Source organism: Arvicola amphibius, chromosome 4, assembly GCF_903992535.2.
Source record: "Arvicola amphibius chromosome 4, mArvAmp1.2, whole genome shotgun sequence".
NCBI lineage: Eukaryota > Metazoa > Chordata > Mammalia > Rodentia > Cricetidae > Arvicola > Arvicola amphibius.
In genome coordinates, this window is record NC_052050.1 from 23,979,799 (window position 1) to 23,992,291 (window position 12,493).

Below are 12,493 nucleotides of genomic sequence, written 5' to 3' on the forward strand. Positions count from 1 at the left end.
CATCAGTCTCTTGTAGATGAGAAGCAACTGTAACAACCCGGTGTTACAGCCCAAGGACTCCTGCATACACCCATTTATTCACAAGCCTTTATTGTGCGGTTTGGGCAGTGGTAATATAACAGGGATCAAAACTGAATTCCACCGGCTGCTGGGCTCCTTCTGTGCAGATAGGATACTAGCTCATTCTAGACTCTGAGGAGAGATCAGCATGAAGGAACAAGCCTCTTCCACAGACTGAGTAGGCTGTGTAGGAGCTGAAGGAGAGAGGTGAGAGGTGTATGCATTATCAGGGTATGTCGTGGGAATTCACTTTTCTCTTGTGGGTGGAAAGTAAGAGTCTATGCGTCTCATTTGGCCCTTTCTACTCATTCGGGCAGCTCAGGATGCAGAGGGTCGGTCGAATCCTGCGATTGAGCTCTTGACTGTGCCAACGCGTTGGAATTCCGTTAAGAGGGGCGATATTTCCATACTTCACCGAGATAAGAAAACAGGCACCGAGAAAGCCAATTAAATGTCTTCCGTGGGTCTGATGAGACTCCCCTCCTCCAAATTTAATTTTTTCCTTTACACATCTTGCATATACGTAGCGAATTCCTAACCAGTCACTCTACAAGTGGTTTTTGTTTGAGTTCAATGGATGCCAGGCCCTATTCTAGGGGCCCCCACAGCCCAGAGCAAAGCTCACAGGACACCCTTAAGGGCGATCCCTTGCTGCGCCAAGCTCGTAAGCCATCGACGCTTGGTTTCATCCTTTCCTTCCACCTTGCTTTTGAGCTTGTCGCTGTGAATTCACGGAGTTCCATCAAGCTGCCAAAGGGCAAAAACAAACTTTCCATTTTACAGATACGGAAAACCCGAGTCTGCTACCGAGTGGCCGGATCTGCGACCAGGTAAAATTCCAGGATGCCAGCAGGGCACCAGGAGCTCTGCGTCTGGCCCCTCGCACTTCCACCCGCGCGCGCCCAGACCCACGCGCCCCGGATCCCTGCCTTCCAGTCCAGCAGCTCAGGGTCCACGTGTGTGTGTCTGTGTGCGGAATGGGGACGGGGGCCGTGCCGCCCGAGGGGTGGGGTCTGCGTGACGTCACAACGGCAGCGACCAATCAGAGGCGGGCTCGCAGCCGCGGCGCTGGTATTGGGGCAGCGAGGGGGCAGTTCTCTATAACGCGGTCTCCGGAGCCAGCGGGGAAGAAAGAAGCCGAGAGGGCGGAAGGCGCCCTCCCCGCTGCTGGGCCCGGGCACCGGGCGCCGGGCCGGGGTCCTTCCCGCCGGCTGTGAGTGCCGGCCGCTTTGTTTGCCCCGGCCTCAGCGTTGTGGGGGGCGCGCCAGGAACGCGGCGGCAGGAAGCGCGACCGATTGCGCCGGGGACGCGCGGGGACCCAGGAGTCCGGCCGCCGCGAGGGCCGCGTGACGAGACCGCGGAGGGAACCGGAGCACCGCCGCGGGCTCCCGGTGGCAGGCCCGGGGTGCCTGTGAGCACAGACCTCCCCGTCGACGGGGGGCGATGTTCCCCTGGCCCGCGGGCTCTTCGGGCCGCCGGGGCATCCCGCCGTTGGGACCAGGGCCCCCGCAGTGGGCGACCCCCAAGGCCGCTCCATGGAGACTCTGTGTCCTCCTCCCCGCCTGGCAGTGCCCGCGTCCCCGCGGGGGTCTCCCTGCTCGCCCACGCCCCGGAAACCGCGTCGAGGGACCCCGGAGTTCTCCCCGCTGTGCCTGCGTGCCCTCGCCTTCTGCGCCCTTGCCAAACCCCGGCCGTCTGCCCTGGGCCTGGGGCCTGGAGAGCTGGCGCCGCGGACCCCGGTGCTGCTGGGACCCCTGGCCTCGCCATGCACCGGCGGCAAGGCCGTGGACAGCCTGAAGCACCTCGGGGGACAGGCCGGGCGACCGAGCGACGTGAGCTCCGCGGCCCGCGAGGATGCAGGCATCGCGGTGTGCCTAGGCGGCGGAGAGGAGGAAGAGGGCGGAGGCGGCTTCCCGCACTTCGGTTCTGGTTCCTGCGCACCTCCCGGTTGCTGCCCTGCTCCCCGGCGTCCTCGGGATTCTCCGACCAGCTCCGCCTGGTCCCCGCCCAGGCCAGCCCCGAGTCTGCAGTTCCAGCCTGATGCAGCTAGCAGTCCGCCTCATGAGCCCAGCTCCCAGCCTCCTCCGCCACCTGCGGGCCTCTCCCCGGAACCTGCGTCTCCGGAGCAGCCTATGCCGGCCTCGGCGGCTGCATCGGGTGGAGACCCTGCCCCGGCCGCGCCCGAGGCACCCGCGCTCAGCCCTTCGACGGCAGACGCAGCGCCGGACGCGCCCAGTGATCTCCGCCAGGAACATTTCAATCGCCTGATCCGCCGCTCGAAACTTTGGTGTTATGCGAAGGGCTTCGCCCTGGACACTCCAAGTTTGCGCCGAGGGCCCGAGCGGCCGGCAGCCAAAGCCCGGGGAGCAGCCAAGAAACGCCGCCGGCCAGCGCCGCCTCCGCGCGGAGTGCAGCCCCGCCGGCCCGCCCCGACGCTCCCCACCTCGAGCACCTTTAGCCTCCTCGACTGCTTTCCCTGTCCCCCAGCTCTGGTGGTGGAGGAGGACGGAGACTTAGGGCCGGCTTCCTCGCTTCGCCTCCAGGGAGACGCAAAGCCTCCGCCTGCCCACCCGCTTTGGAGGTGGCAGATGGGAGGACCCGCTGTCCCTGAGCCCCCGGGCCTCAAATCCTGGTGGGTCAACTTGGAAGAACCCTGAGCTTTCGACCTCTTCTCCGGGTTGGGGCCCCGGGCAGACTGAGGACTCCAGGAGGGAGCCTTGATTCTCAGATTTGCCTGTCTTTTTGCGTTTTATGGACTGTGTGCCGAGGGACCGCAAATGACAGTGATCTTCAAGCACCTGAGGGGTCGGAGTGATAGTCCCTCATCTCGGCCAATGAACCCAGGGATGGCTTCCGGAAAAGCCTTAACTGTAGAAGGCTGCGTGACCAGCTCATCCCTGCCCTCTCAGCGGGCGACCAGGGTCTTTACCCCAGGGGAGCAAGGCGGCGACTGCCCAGAGACCAAAAGAAAGGGACAGAGGGAAGGACCTTGGTGATGGACAAACCGGTTGTTTCCGCGTTTGAGGGCCAGTATAGGGACGTGGGGTTGCAGTGGGGTGGGAAAATGATTGACAGCTCCCTGGGGGCATCCTCTACCCCCCACGGCTCAGACCTTTAACCCTTTACACCCCCTTTTCTATTCCTAGTCCTTCCTCTCCCCAAGTTCAGGTGATTCTCCCGTTGATGAGCGCCTTAGTCTCAGCCAGCAGTGTTGAGCAACTTTACCCTTTTGTCCAGTTCTTGGGGTTTCCCTTGCCATAAGGTTTGATGGTTGGAAGAGTCCTCCAGCCCCACTTCCCTCCTTCCTTAAAGAGGAGGGCAGAGGGCCTAGTTGTGTGGCCCAAGGCTGGTTTTTCCTGGGGAACTGGCCAAAAATTCCCTGGGAAGATAATGGAAGGTGGAAGAAATCAATAAAATCAGACCAAACAAGTTGTCTTTCGAGGTACTCTCCCCCAGTTTATGGATGGGGTGGGTTGGAGTAGAAGGCTACTCTGAATCCATCCTGACTCAGCCCTTTAACGAGGTGGGGTAAGACTGGTTACTGAAAGGCAAATGGAAGGCCTCTTGGCCTGAGGGCTTGGAGGGAACCTGGGCTGGGCGGGCTACCTTAAATGGTGGTTTTTTTTTTTTAGCCTCAGGCATTTTGGGAGTTGTCAGGGATCTGATGGATCAGAAGGGGGCAGGGCCTGGGGATTAGGTTTGGGGTCAGAGGTTCTGTTTTGCAGAGAGGAGCTAGGCCTGGACCCCGCCCCAGTTAGGAGGGCTCCTTGAGTCGGAAGAGTGGAGTGACTTTCTCCACCCTGTGTTGATATACACAGGGTGGAAGGACTTTGAGATCTGCCCGTTATTGAGGGTCCTAGTGGCCCTTGTGTCTACGCAAGTAACACCCCTCATCCCCAAAATTGGGCAAGGAAGAACCGTTCCCATGTGACACTGGGAAGGACACTCTCCTTTTCTGTGAAGACGCCCTGTAGAAAGTTTATGGTTTGCATCGTGCAAATCCTTAAGAAAAACTCTTTTGGACCTCAGAAGTGTTCTTAGAGCTGTCCCCTTTCCCTGGGGGTGGGGAGGGGAGGGATGGGGTGGGTGGACACTTTGCCTCCCTTTTTCTTTAACATCTGGCCTTTATGAACCCTGCTGACCTCCCCTCCCCCCTCCAGCTGTGGCCTGGGGAGAGGTAGGAGTGTGCCTTCCATCCCTCTGGGGCGCCAGAATATCTGTCTGCTCCTGCCCCCCCTTTTCCCCCGGAATGAAAATGGGAAAGGAAAAGGCCAGTTTGGGGAGCGGGCAGAGACACCCTGAAAAGAGGGTGATTACAGGGAGAAGCTGGTGAGGCAGGTCCCTATTTGTGGAGCAGTGTAATGGGCTTTGTGCCTTTTAACCTGCCTGGATCTGGAGGCCGAGAGCGCAGCCCTAGGAGCGCCTTCTCTGAGGGGAGGGGCAGGAAGGACCGGCGAGCTTGGCTCCCCTCCCCCCACTGGAAGGGCTCGTTCTCCACCTGAGCCTTTTGGCCAGACCTAGAACTCCCCTCGGGCAAGGTTTAACTTGAAGACTCTTAGAGCTCCTAGCGTCCCTGGAAACTTCTAGACATTTTACAGAGTAGGGAGCAGGGTCTGGTTTTCGATCCACCACAGCAAATGAGCACAGGGGTGAAGTTTTAAAGCAGTTTTTTTTTTTTCACGCTTGAACGGGACAAAATGACTGCGTAGGGGCTCTGCTTTTCCCCCCCGAGGCTCTAAGGGAGAGTCCCTGCTGTCCAGATTTTAACAGCCCTAGGCATTACCTACCTCCTGTTCTGGAAGCTTCTATTCTCCTAAGGATGTTTGTCTTTAATTCAAACTCATTGTTTCCCACTGTTTTGAGACAGGATCTTACAGTGTAGCCCTTCACGGCCCGGGATTTGTGATGTAGACTAGGCTGAGCTGAAACTTGCTGTGGTCCTCCTGCCTCTGCATCTTAAGTGCAGGGTCTGCAAGTGTGTACCATTGGCCCTGCAAGAGCCCCTTTTCTAACTGCATCACAGGCTCTTGAAGGTTAGGACGATTCTTTGGGGATTCTATCCTTCGGTCCACTCCAGAACCATCCCAGAGAAAGGAAAGTGGCTGAGGAAACATGATTGCAGCATGGGCTGGGTTTGGGGTACACACAGATCCTCCTCAACTAGGACTACCACCCCTTACAGGGAAAAGGCCCTGCTTTCCACAGGATGGTGTTGAGGCAGTGCATTGGAACCCCAGAAAGGGACAGGGAAGTGAGCCCTGACATTTCTTCTCTGCTCACCCCTTTCCAGTTTGGCAGGGTTGACAAGATCACAGGTCTTGGCTTCTTTTCCCTTTTTGGTTTGGTTTTTCAAGACAGGGTTTCTCTGTGTAGCCCTGGCTGTTCTGGAATTCCTCTGTAGACCAGGCTGGCCGGGAACTCAGAGATCTGCCTGCCTCTGCCTCCAAGAGCTGGGATTAAAAGTGTGTACCACCACCACCTGGCTAGGTCTTGACATCTTACCAAGATACTATTTATTTACTATTTATCGAGACAATAAATAACCCAGGCTGATGAACTTGCTCTGTAGTCAGAGCAGGCCTCGAAATGCTCATCCTCCTGCCTCTGTCTCCTGAATGCTGGGGTTACAGAGGGAGGTGTACTGCAATTTCCTGCTCCTTAGCTGGGTCTCTTAAGGCCGCTTTTGAGTCTCCAAAGGTTTCCACACTGAGCCTCAGGGTACCCCCCCCCATCTCTGCAGGGCTCCAGACCATCCTCCTTTCCTCTCATCTTCCCCCTTTCCCTGGTTCTCTCAGCTGCCTCCAAGGCCTTTTCCCCTTGCCCCTTAACCTATTTACAGCCTGACTTCTGTCCCTGAGGCTCCATTCCTGAGAGTCAGAGTGTGACAGCCATACTGACACATCCAATAACCACTTCCTTTCTCAACCTCTGGGCTCCTATGGCCTCTGACACTGCTGGACATTTCTGACACTGTCCCGGTCCACTCTCAAGGTCCCTCCTCTATCTTCCTCTTACTTTCTCGGGTATCTCCTGCTGGGCAGCCGCACCTTCCAGCAGCTAAACTATTCACCAGGACGCTCTCCGTCCCTTGAGCCCCTCTCCTGAGCTTGGGTTCCCTATCTCCAGGTGGGCACTGGCAACTCCTCTTGCTGTTGTCCTTCTGCCCACATCAGTCCTGGTCAAGTCTCTACCTTGGTTACTGTTTTCCGTTTCTCTGCATCACCTCCAGAAGACCTGACATCTCAGCTTCATGAGAACAATTCTCCCAACCGTTTCCAGATTGTACCTCCTTGCCACCCAAGCTCTATGTCACCCTCTCTTCTTTTTCCTTTCTTCATTTCCTTCCTTCCTTCTTTCCTTCCTTTCTTTTTCTTTTTTCTTTTTTCTTTTTTTTTCTTTTCTTTTCTTTTTTTTTTTTTTGGTTATTTGAGACAAGGTCTCTGTAGCCCTGGCAGTCTTGAACTCACTTTGTAGACCAAGCTGGCCTTGAACTCACAGAGATCCGCCTGCCTCTGCCTCCCAAGTGCTGGAATGAAAGGCATGCACCACCACCTGGCACCCTCTCTTTCTTTCCTTCTCTTCTCTGACAGAATCTTCCTGCTTCAGTCTCCTAAGCCCGGGATCACAGGGGTGTGCCACCGCTGCTTGTGCCTCCTGTAGCTCTTGCACACACTTCTCTCCAGCCTGCTCCCGTGCCCACTCCCTGCACCCTACGCTGCTGCAGCAGCTCTGTCTGGACCCAGTTTCTGGACGCCTGTATTTTCTCTGACTCTTTCCGTCAGGGCTTCCTTCTTAGTGAGCTCCCTGGTTTTATTCAGTGTAACCTCTGTAGCCTGTCCTTTGGGGCCCTGGGTTGTTTGTCCTTGGCTCCCCTGTATAGCCTTACTTCATTTACACACTGTGGGATCTACCACGCTGAAGATCCTTCCTTCCCTATATACCCCACTCCCTTATACTCATTCTCCAAGGCCCATTTGAAAACGACATACTTTCCATGTAATCTTTGATTCTCCAGTTGAATGTGACCTATGCCACACCTAGATTTGCTTGTGTGTGTGTGTGTGAGAGAGAGAGAGAGAGAGAGAGAGAGAGAGAGAGAGTGAGTGATATGGGGGTAGATGTGTGTCATAGAGTATTTGTGGAGGTCAGAGGACGACTTTGCAGGGTTGGTCCTCTCCAGCTTCCTTTCCAGGGGTCGCAGAGATCAAACTCAGATAGCCAGGTTTGCATGGCAAGCGCTTTTCCAGGCGGAGCCGTGTCTCTGCTCCTGAACTCTCCAGTCTTCATTTCCTGGGAGGCACTGAGGAAAACAGGGCTTTGGGGTCAAATGTCCCTCCTCATCCCTGTGGATGACCTGGGTCAGGAGTCCACAGTGCAGTCAATGCCTGCGGTAGGATGAGAAACAGAACTTGATCCTCTCCTTAAGGTTGCTTCATAGACAGCCTTGCTGTGCCGTTCTACCTGGTAATCACCCGAGTGGATTATCCTCCCTGGGCTTCCGTGTCAGCCCCTAAAACGCCTAGGGAAACCTTTCATTTCCTGGTGTTGAACTGACAGTCGCTGACACAGGACATCACCTCAGAATCACTCCTGTAGCTGAGCTGCCCAGTTTGACAAGTCCCCTACAGAATGCTTGTATTTTCTTTAGTATAAAGGGTTGGAGCCCGGCAGTGGCAGCACAAATCTTTAATCCCAGAACTCGGGAGGCAGAGGCAGGTGAATCTCTGTGAGTTTCAGGCCAGCCAGGTCTACAGAGAGTTCCAGGACAGCCAAGGCTGTTACAGAGAGAAACCATATCTTGAACAAACAGAAAGATAAAGATAAAGGCTGGGAAGTAAGATGGCTCGGCGGGTAAACGTGCTTGCTGCAAACCCAAAGGACCCGAGTGCAATCTAGAGACCCGTGGTGGAAGAAAGGGCAATGCCTGCAGGCTGTTCTCTGACCTCCACACACCGGCCGCGGTGCAAAAGCGTGTTCACGTGTGCCAGTACGCATGCGCGCAGTCTCTTTCTCCCTCTCTCTGCCTCTCAAGCTGGGCATTAATAACAAGATTATAATCCTCACTCTCCCGTGTAGTCATTTCGTCTCTCTTGCTTTGTTTATGCTAGGGCTTGGAGTCAGCACCCTGAACACAGAAGGCAATTAGTGAATGCTTGTTTGATGTTGAGTGGGCATCCCAAGGACGGCACCACAGAGTCGGGAGCGGCGCTCTACCAGGGTGCAGTTCCACAGTTTCCCCACAAGATGCCACTGTCTGCTAGTACCAGCAAGACACCGGCTGTGGTTTAAGCGGCTAAAGAAGAGATTAGTTTTCATAAGCAATTGAGCGTCTTGCCAAGCTGGCCCCTAGGCTAGGGCCTGAGCGATAATGATGACTTACCTGGCCTCTGCTCCCAAGGACTTGAGGCTGGTGTCCATTATTTTGCTTTCTCAACAATAAACAGTATGACTCAGAGAGGCTAATTGACTTGCCTGAGGTCACACAGCCTGTGGAGGAGCGTTTATTCTTAGTAGTCTTAGTTGGCCTGTTTTTTTTCCTGATAGCTGCTGTCACATAGCAGTATTTTTTTTTTTTTTTGGTTTTTCGAGACAGGGTTTCCCTGTAGTTTCTAAAGCCTGTCCTGGAGCTAGCTCTTGTAGACCAGGCTGGCCTCGAACTCAGAGATCCGCCTGCCTCTGCCTCCCGAGTGCTGGGATTAAAGGCATGCGCCACCACCGCCCACATAGCAGTATTTTGATGGCACTTGCAGGGAGCCAAGCATTGTTCTAAGTGGTTTTGTTTTTTTTTTTTTTGAGACAGCATCTCACGATTTATCCCTAGCTAACTAGGAACTCACTAGTTAGACAAGGCTGGTTTGGAACTCACAGATCTGCCTGCCTCTGTCTCTCAAGAGTTGGGATTAAAGGTGTGTGCCACTACACCTGGCTTATTTTAAGTGTTTTTTTTTCTCTCTCTCTCTCTGTCTCTCTCTCTCCCCCCTTCTCTCTCTCTCTGTGTGTGTGGGGGACATGGATGCATGCCACGGTGCCCAGACATGTGGAAGAAGTCAGTCTGTGCCTGTGGCAGCACAAGAAAAGCAGGTCATTGCTTAAAGGCAGATGGCGCACGCCTTTAATCCCAGCACTTAGGAGGCAGAGACAGGCCGATCTCTGTGAGTTTGAGGCCAGCCTGGTCTATAGAGCAAGTTCCAAAACAGGCTCTAAAGCTACACAGAAAAATCCTGTCTGGAAAAACAAACAAACAAAACAAACAAACAATCAAAAAGGTCATGTGATCTCTTCTTTAAGACGTGGGTACCTTTTAGATCTGCTAGTCAGTTCTGACTCTCTGCATTCCCTCCTAACACCAGTGGAATTTGTGGCATGTGTGGGTTGGTTACCTGCGTTGGTTGGTTTTTGCCAGCTTGACAGAATCTAGAGTCACCTGGGAAGAGAGAACCTCAGTTAAGGAAATGTCCAGGTCAGACTGACCAGTGGCTTTGTCTATAAGAGGTTTTCTTTCTTTTTTTTTTTTTTAAGATTTATTTATTATGTATACAACATTCTGCCTCCATGTACGCCCACACGCCAGAGGAGGGTGCCATATCTCAGTACAGATGGTTGTGAGCCACCATGTGGTTGCTGGGAATTGAACTCAGGACCTATGGAAGAGCAGCCAGTGCTCTTAACCACTGAGCCATCTCTCCAGCCCAAGAGGTTTTCTTTTTTCTTTTCTTTTTTTTTTTTTTTTAAATATTTATTTATTTATTTATTATGTATACAATATTCTCTCTGTGTGTATGCCTGCAGGTCAGAAGAGAGCACCAGACCCCATTACAGATGGCTGTGAGCCACCATGTGGTTGCTGGGAATTGAACTCAGGACCTTTGGAAGAGCAGGCAATACTCTTAACCTCTGAGCCATCTCTCCAGCCCCCAAGAGGTTTTCTTGATTGATGATTGACATGGGAGGGGGGAGGGCCCAGCCCACTGTGGGCAGCACCATCCTTAGGTAGATGGATTTGGGCTGTATAAGAGCTGGCTGAGCATGAGCCGGTGTGCATTCCTCCATGGTTTCTGCTTCCCTTCCTGTTTTGACTTCCTTTAATGATAGAGTGTGACCTGAACGTGTAAGATGAAATGAACCCTTTCCTCCCCAAGCTGCTTTTGGTCCTGGTGCTTATCACCGTGACAAACAGGAACCTAGACTATCTCCCCTGATGAGTTATCGCAAATCAGAACCAAAAGAGGAACCGAGGCTGCTGGTTAGTGTAGAGCACCTGCTTAGCCAGCTAGAGGTCCTGGTTTCTGTCTTCAGCACCAGGGGTGGAGGTGGGAGGAGGGGTGGCAGGCGTGGGGGATGGGGAGGGAGGGGGAGGAGCCAAGGCTGAAAAGGCACAGTTGAGTATGTCTGGCTTGACTGTCTGGTCCACATAAGAGCTAGGTGCACAGCATCCCCCAGGGCCCATTGCCAGTCAATTACCTCATCATTTTAGCTCCTGTATTGGCATGTGGGATGGATTGGGAGTTGATGAAGTCCTGCTGTGACCCAGGATCTATCCCAGGTGTCCAGGTAGGTCAGCCACTAAGTAATGTTGCTGAAGAGAGACAGCAACACACGACTGGCCAAGAATATCCCAGGAATGTGTAGGGAGAGAGGAGGGGCCAAGGACAGAACCCTGATGACATCAGGGGTTCAGGGAGCAGGCAGGAATGCAAGGTGCCCTGGAGGTCACTGCTAATTGTCCACCAATTTTGATCCAGGTCACTCCTTCATAGCCTCCCTTGCAGTCAGATGTGGTCGTGTGGCTGCATTCTCATCAGTGGGCTGCAGGGGGCAGTGCTGTGTGCCATCCCAGCCTGGCTATGCCTTTTTTTCCCTTCTGGCTTGCATACACCAGGATGGCAGTCACCCAAAGTTGGTCATGAGACCAGGAGGGTGCCCTAGAGGGCAGTACAGGGGCACAGGGAAAGAGCTGGGGTTTCTAAATGGCCCTGACCACGCAGCCGCAACTGGCTGTGTCCACTTGGAACTGGAGGTAGAAACTTCACGTTCTTTAAGCATATTTATTTATTTATTTATTTATTTATTTATTTATTTATTTATTTGTATTTTAAATAGTGTCTCCCTATATATAACCCTGGCTTGGTTAGAACTGTATATAAAGCCCAGCCTGGCCTTGAATTTGCCGTGGTCATCCATGTGCCTTTCACATACTGAGATTCAGGCATTAGCCACCACGACCTGCTTGTTTTATAAGCCATAGTTGTTACTTTGTTCTGAGACAGGGTCTTCTATAGCCTAGGCTGACTTAAGCTCTAGATGCAACCAAATATGACTTTGAATTCCCAATCCTAGGAGGTTATACACGCCTGTCTAAGATACAGTTTTTTTGTTTGTTTGGTTTGTTTTTGTTTTTCAAGACAGGGTTTCTCTGTAAAAGCTCTGGCTGTCCTAGAACTCGCAGAGATCCACCTGCTTCTGCCTCCCGAGTGCTGGGATCAAAGGTGTGCGCCACCATGCCAGGCTAAAATACAGTTTTTTTTTTTTTTTTTTTTTTTGTTTTGTTTTTTGGTTTTTCGAGACAGGGTTTCTCTGTGGCTTTGGAGCCTGTCCTGGAACTAGCTCTGTAGACCAGGCTGGTCTCGAACTCACAGAGATCCGCCTGCCTCTGCCTCCCGAGTGCTGGGATTAAAGGCGTGCGCCACCATCGCCCGGCCAAAATACAGTTATAATAGAGATTTAAGTTCCAGCATTAGGAGATAGAAAAGCATTTAGGAAAAGGACTGGAAGGCGGGGGTGGTGGGGTTGGGGGCATGGTGCACGTCTTTAATCCCAGCACTCTGGAGGCAGAGGCAGGAGGATCTCTGTGAGTTCAAGGCCAGTCTGGTCTACAAAGCAGTTCCAAGACAGCCAGACCATACACAGAGAAACACTATCTCAAAAAGAAACAAAAACCAAAAAGGTCTCCCCAGCCATTGTTTTCTGTTACAGTAATTTAATTAACTAATACCACTTGGCCTAATTAAGCGAATGCAGTTTAGCATAATCCAACTTTATAACTAATTCATCTAATTAGCAAAATTTGTCTAATTAGCCAGGTATGTCGTGCACAAACCCACACACCTATAATTCCAGCTTTTGAGAGGCAGAGGCAGAAGACTGTCCTAATTTTGAGACCGATCTGCTCTACATTCTAAGTTCTAAGCCAACCAGAGCTTCACGTTAGACATGTGTCTCAAAAGGTGTGGAAGCAGGAACAGAAGGGACCTAGTACGGTGACTCAGTAGTTAGAACGCTTTACTCCTGGTTGGCTCTGACAAATTCCATAGCTGAAAGCAGCTGGCGGAGGAAAGGGTTTGTTTGGTTTCCGTGATCTCCTTCCACCATTGAGGGAAGCCGAGGTAGGAGCTCAGAGAGGAGCCTGGAGGCAGGAGCTGCAGCAGAGGTGTGG

General features: G+C 53.1%; 1 protein-coding gene across 1 annotated transcript; it reads left to right on the forward strand.

Moving 5' to 3' along the window:
* The first annotated feature begins 1,287 nt into the window (after positions 1-1,287).
* On the forward strand, positions 1,288-3,446 carry LOC119813172 (elongin BC and polycomb repressive complex 2 associated protein). Its single transcript, XM_038328335.1, has one exon. It carries the CDS (start codon positions 1,596-1,598, stop codon positions 2,715-2,717), a length of 1,122 nt encoding a protein of 373 aa, XP_038184263.1. The 5' UTR covers positions 1,288-1,595; the 3' UTR covers positions 2,718-3,446.
* The last annotated feature ends 9,047 nt before the right edge of the window (positions 3,447-12,493 follow it).

Excerpts from the sequence above, each read along its gene's own strand:
- LOC119813172 (XM_038328335.1), top strand. The coding sequence starts at position 1,596 with ATGGAGACTCTGTGTCCTCCTCCCCGCCTGGCAGTGCCCGCGTCCCCG.